General features: G+C 36.7%; 1 protein-coding gene across 1 annotated transcript; it reads left to right on the top strand.

The window, feature by feature from the left end:
• Positions 1-444: 444 nt before the first annotated feature.
• mars2 (methionyl-tRNA synthetase 2, mitochondrial) lies at positions 445-6,138 on the top strand. The gene is made up of 3 exons (XM_073821129.1): positions 445-757; positions 2,334-2,668; positions 4,223-6,138. The coding sequence occupies exons 1-3, from the start codon at positions 481-483 to the stop codon at positions 5,372-5,374; spliced, it is 1,764 nt and encodes a 587-aa protein (XP_073677230.1). The 5' UTR covers positions 445-480; the 3' UTR covers positions 5,375-6,138.
• Positions 6,139-6,208: the final 70 nt, after the last annotated feature.

The following is a 6,208-nucleotide window of genomic DNA, read 5'->3' as shown; positions in this document are numbered from 1 at the left end:
TGTATGTGCGTGTATTTATATATACATAGTAAATATACACAGTAAACACACATTTAGTATGTAAACATAAACTTTTGTTTTGGATGCGATTAATCGTTTGACAGCCCTAATATATATATATATATATATATATATATATATATATATATATATATATATATATATATGTGTGTGTGTGTGTGTGTGTGTGTGTGTGTGTGTGTGTATACAGTAGTCAACATTCGAAGTGGATCAAAACCTTTCATCAAATTTATCCTAAATTCAAAAACAATGCCCGTTCTTATCTTAGGACAACTTTGATGAACTTTTTTTGATCCACTTCGAATGTTGATTACTGTATATAGAGTTTTCATTTCAAGCGTGACAAATTTATCTCAAAGTTGTGAAAATCGGTTGGACCTTTTCTTTGAAAGTTAACTCAGGTATGACAGCGCTGACCCGGATGTTCTATCGTTGGCGTCTAGGAGCTGCAGTCTCGAGATGAGGTCTCCGTGCTGTGCTCTGACTAGAGCCAGAACAATAATACTGAGATTATCCAGTCATTCTCCTCACGGAAGACTTTCACGCGTCTCCAGTATTCATCACCGTCAGGCTCTGCGATGCTTTTGCACAGAGAGCTCGAAACCATATTACATCACAACTCCCATCTTCTATGTGAACGCGTCTCCTCACATTGGTCATGTGTATTCAGCGGTCACTGCTGACTGCCTGCACAGATACAAGCTCTTAAAGGGATACAGCTCCAGATTTGCCACAGGTATGTTTTATATATGTGACCCTGGACCACAAAACCAGTCATAAGGTTTAAATTTTACAAAACTGAGATATATACATCATATGAAAGTTCAATAAATAAGCTTTCTATTGATATATGGTTTGTTAGGATAGGACAATATTTGGCCGAGATACATCTATTTGAAAATCTGAAATCTAAGGGTGCAAAAAAATCAAAATACTGAGAAAATCACCTTTAAAGTTGTCCAAATTAAGTTCTTAACAATGCATATTACTAATCAAAAATTACATTTTGATATATTTATAGTAGGAATTTTACAAAAAATCTTCATGGAATATGATCTTTACTCAATTTCCTAATGTTTTTTGGCATAAAAGAAAAATCAATAATTTTGACCCATACAATGTGTTTTTGGCTATTGCTTCAAATATACCCCAGCGACTTAAGACTGGTTTTGTGGTCCAGGGTCACATATAGTCTCTCTGTGACAGTGCCCTCCAATAATATTGGCACCCTTGGTAAATATAAGCAAAAGTGGATGTGAAAATAAATCTGCGTAATTTATCCTTTTGATCTTTCATTCCAAAAATTCACAAAATTCTAACCTGTCATTGAAGTAAATTAATAGAACCTGGGGGTGAAATCTCATTATGAAATAAATGTTTTTTCTCTAGTTCACGTTGGCCACTATTATTGGCACCCAAATATTGCAACATCCTTTTCCCAAGATAACAGTTCTGAGTTTTCTCCAACAATGTCTGAGTTTGGAGAACACCTGACAAGAGATCAGAGACCATTCCTTCAAACAGAATCTCTCTCTTCCCAGCTTCATGTTGGTGGTGCTTCTCTTCAGTTTCTACAGGGAACTGGGACGGCCAAGGTAGAAGCCTCATTCTGTGCTCAGTGACACAATTTTAATGTTTGTTTTGGATCATCGTTCTGCTGGAAGATGCAACCATGGCCCATTATAAGTAAGATATCTAACAGAGGCAGTCAGGTTTTAATTTAGTTCCTTATATTTATAATCCTGTGGAACAGAAAGTCATGGCCGGACAATTATATGCTCATAGCCACCCCCCAAAATTTTTTAACATTAATGGGAATATACCTCAGAGACAACCTTTTTAGGAGTACTGATAATTGTGGCCAACGTGAACTAGAGAAAAACATTTTATAATGAGATTCCCCACCATTTTCCATAGTTTTACTTCAATGAATGGTTAGAATTTAGTGAATTTTTCCATTGAAAGATCTAAAGGATAATCAATGCAGATTTATTTTCACAGTCACCTTTGCTCATATTTGCTAAGGGTGCCAATATTAGTAGAGGGCACTGTATATACCAGGGTTCCCCAAATCTTACCCTGGAGGTCCAATGCGCTGCAGAGTTTAGCTCCAACCCTGATCAAACTCACCTACCTGTGATTCTCTAATGATCCTGAAGACCTTGATTAGCATGCTCAGGTGTGTTTGATTAGGGTAAGAGCTAAACTCTGCAGGAAAATGGATCTCGAGGTCCAGATTTGATGATCCCTGGTATATACTAACATCAGATGAGTATGTTATAGTGAGTTGTTTGTGTGTGTTTTTTCTGCAGGTACAGATGAACATGGGCTCAAGATCCAGCAGGCAGCCAGCAGCGCTGGTAAAGATCCTCTGAGCTTCTGCACTGAGGTCTCAGAGAGTTTCAAGCATGTTTTCCAAAGATGTAGTATTTCATACACTGACTACATTCGCACAACAGAGCAGAGGCACAGACAGGCTGTTGAACACTTCTGGACGGTTCTCCACAGCAAAGGCTTTCTCTACAAAGGCACGTATGAAGGCTGGTACTCCACTTCAGATGAAAGTTTTCTTACTCCAGCTCAAGTCACCGACAGCACAGACTCGGAGGGACGACAGATTAAAGTATCCACTGAAAGCGGCCACAAGGTACCGTCCATCCATCCTGTGTGGGAATAAAAGCATGTGCTGCTGTGTCAGTCAATCGCAACATCTAGGTTGGCAAACTGGGATGCATAGGGGCCATGGAGAAGTTTTAGGAAAAAGTATAAAAACATGGATTCAAATAAAATAGATTTTAAAAATCAGATTTTATAATAACTGGATTATAATAAATGAATAAAAATGAGATTAAATATACAAGTAAACTTAAAATTAGATAATACATGACTGAATTATATAAATAGGTGAATAATAGAATTAGAATAAAAAAGTGAACTGCTAAATAAAAAAAAAAGTGTAAAGTACATTCAAAATGTGATTAAATTAACAAATATGAGATAAAAAAATAGACTAAAAAGATATGTAAACTAAAAATTAGATAAGAGACTAAATTATATAAGTGAACAATAACATTAGATTAAAATATATATAGATTTAAATAAGTAAACAAATGAGAACAAAATTATATTAAAATAAGTGAACTACAAATTAGATTAAAGTAAATATTAAAATACATAAATGAGATTAAAAGCAGACTAAATTATATATGTATGTATGAGAACAATAAAATTAGATTAAAATAAATATGAATTGGAGTAAAATACAGAAATGGATTAAAATAAGTAAATGACTGAGATAAAAAAATAAATAAAACATAAATAAAAAATAAAATTACATTATAATTTGTGAACTACAAATTTGATTAAAATAAATTAATGTAAAATACATACAAATTTGATTAAAGATTAAAATAAGTAGGCAAATGAGAGAAAAATAAAACAGACTAAAATTTATAAGTGAACAACAAAATTGTATATTACAAATTAGATTGAAAGTAATATAAAACTAGAGTAAAATACATAAAAATTTGATTAAAATAAGTAAACAAATCAGATAAAAATAAAATCGTAGACTAACATTTATTAGTGAACCAAATTAGATTCAAGCAAGTAAACTAAAAATTAGATAAGACTTGGACTAAAATAAAAATCTGAATTTTAAAGTAAAGAACAAAAAGCTGATTAAAATAAATTAAGAAAGAATAATTAGATTTTTTTTTTGATTATTAAATAAAACTAATTAAATTAAAATAAATGACAGTACTAAAGCGGGTAGGAAAAAAGCAATGTAATTTAACAGAAACCAAATATTTTCCAAATAATATTTTACGTTGTTATAGTGTATAGTATACAAACTTTTATTAGTCCAATTTGGGTCTTTATGCATTTACTATATAGAATTGTAATTAATTTTTTCTGTGAAAAGCAAGACAAAATTGTAAAAAGCAAATATTGGCTATTTAATTCATGCAATGGTGGAAAAAAAAAAAAGGGCAAAATCCATGGGAGCAAAAAAAAAAATTTTGTTCGGTAATCGGCCCTCTGGCCAGTGTGTAATTTTGTCCTTCTTCAGCCAAGAATTTTCATTTCTACAAGATAGTTCATCACTAATCGATTAGTAGTGTTGACATACAAGACCTGATCAAACTCTTCTGAAGTTCTTCACAGTGCCATAATATAATTTCTCCATCCTCATTGACAGGTGGAGTGGATGAAGGAGGACAATTACATGTTCCGCCTATCAGCCTTTCGCACCGAATTGCTTCACTGGCTCAGATCGAACCCGAAGGTCATCCAGCCTGTCAAATTTCACGACTTGGTTCTTCCGTGGCTGGAAGACGACATCCCAGATCTGTCGGTATCCCGGCAGAAGAGCCGGCTCCAGTGGGGCATCCCTGTACCGGGCGATCCAGAACAAGTCATCTACGTTTGGCTGGACGCTCTGGTCAACTATCTGACGGTGGTCGGATATCCTCAGAATCACTCCCAATGGTGGACAGAGGTCCATCACATTGTGGGAAAGGACATCCTCAAGTTTCACGCAATATACTGGCCAGCGTTTCTAATGGCTGCGGGGTTGCCTCTACCTCAGACGATTTTTGTTCACTCTCACTGGACGGTGGAGGGAAAGAAAATGTCCAAGAGTCTCGGAAATGTGATCAAGCCGTTGGACGCCATTGAGAAGTTCACTGTGGACGGTTTGAGGTACTTTCTTCTCAGACAAGGGGTTCCTGATTCGGACTGTGACTATTACGATGATAAAGTCGTTAAGATGTGCAACAGTGAGTTAGCGGACGCCCTCGGAGGGCTGTTAAACCGCTGCACAGCGTCCTCGCTTAATCCCAAGCAAGTGTATCCTCACTTTTCCAACACTTGCTTTCCAAAACAAGGGCTTGAAGGAAGATCCGTCTCGGATGACTACAGAATGCTGGAGGCTGTATCAACGCTTCCGGTCGTGGTAGAGCAGCACTTTGACAATCTACATGTCTATAAAGCATTAGAGGCCATTAGCGCATGTGTGCGCCTCACTAACGGGTTTGTGCAAAGACACGCCCCGTGGAAACTGGACCGGAAAGATCCTGAAGACCAGCGGTGGCTTGACAGCATCCTTCACGTGTCTTTAGAGTGCCTCAGGATTTACGGGATTCTCCTGCAGCCTGTGGTGCCGGAGCTCGCGGATAAAGTCTTATCGAGGTTGGGAGTCACGCCTGAGGAGAGAAGCTGGGATTCTCTTAACTTCCTGATGAGGTATGAAGGACGAGAGTGTGGGTTTGAAGGAAGAGCGCTGGGTCCGGATTCGGGAGTGTTGTTTAGTCGTCTTGAAAGGAGAAGAACTCCCAAAGACCAATCGTAATGAATACTCGAACCTCAACGTGAATTAAAGGAGAAGTCATTTCCAGAACAAAAATGTACAGGTGATGTACTTACCCCCTCGTCATCTGAGATGCATCCGTTTTTCTTCTGTCGTAAAGAAATTGTTTTCTGAGGAAAACATTTCAGGACTTTTCTCCATGTAGAGGACTTCTATGGTGCCCCCGAGTTTGAACTTCCAAAATGGAGCTTCAAAGGGCTCTAAATGATCCCAGCCGAGGAAGAAGGGTCTTATCTGGTGAAACGATTGGTTATTTTCTAAAAACATTTACAATTTATATACTTTTTAACCTCAAATGCTCGTCTTTCCTCTTTCTCTGGAATGTGCATGAGTAGTCGAAAAACTGGTTGAAAAACTCACATCTTATTTTTTTACCTTAACTATAAAAGTCATTTTTAAAATCATCCTCCGTCGCTACCTTAAATGTAAAACAGCGATGTAGGGCGTTTTTGAAGTTGAGGGAGAAAATGAGATGGGAGTTTTTCGACATACAGTAACTGTCTTGAGTTCAGGCAGAGCTAGACAAGATGAGCATTTGAGTTTAAAAAGTATAGAAATTATAAATTTCTTTAGAAAATCGATGGAGAAGACCCTTCTTCTTTGGCTAGGATGGTTTAGAGCTCTTTGAAGCTGCATTTTAGGAAGTTCAAACTCGGGGCACCATAGAAGTCCACTATATGGAGAGAAATCTTGAAATGCTTTCTTCAAAAAAGAATTTCTTTATGACTGAAGAAAGAAAGACATGGACATCTTGGATGACAAGGGGGTGAGTGCATTACCTGTAAATTTGTTCCGGAAGCGAACTTCTTTAATGTA

Source organism: Garra rufa, chromosome 16, assembly GCF_049309525.1.
Source record: "Garra rufa chromosome 16, GarRuf1.0, whole genome shotgun sequence".
Taxonomy (NCBI): Eukaryota; Metazoa; Chordata; class Actinopteri; order Cypriniformes; family Cyprinidae; genus Garra; species Garra rufa.
Note: the sequence above shows the minus strand (reverse complement) of the source record. Positions and strands in the feature narration are given on the sequence as shown.

Coding starts and splice junctions, on each gene's coding strand:
- mars2 (XM_073821129.1), top strand. CDS start 481: ATGAGGTCTCCGTGCTGTGCTCTGACTAGAGCCAGAACAATAATACTG. Junction 758..2,333: donor CAGCTCCAGATTTGCCACAG/GTATGTTTTATA, acceptor TTTTTTCTGCAG/GTACAGATGAACATGGGCTC. Junction 2,669..4,222: donor CCACTGAAAGCGGCCACAAG/GTACCGTCCATC, acceptor CCTCATTGACAG/GTGGAGTGGATGAAGGAGGA.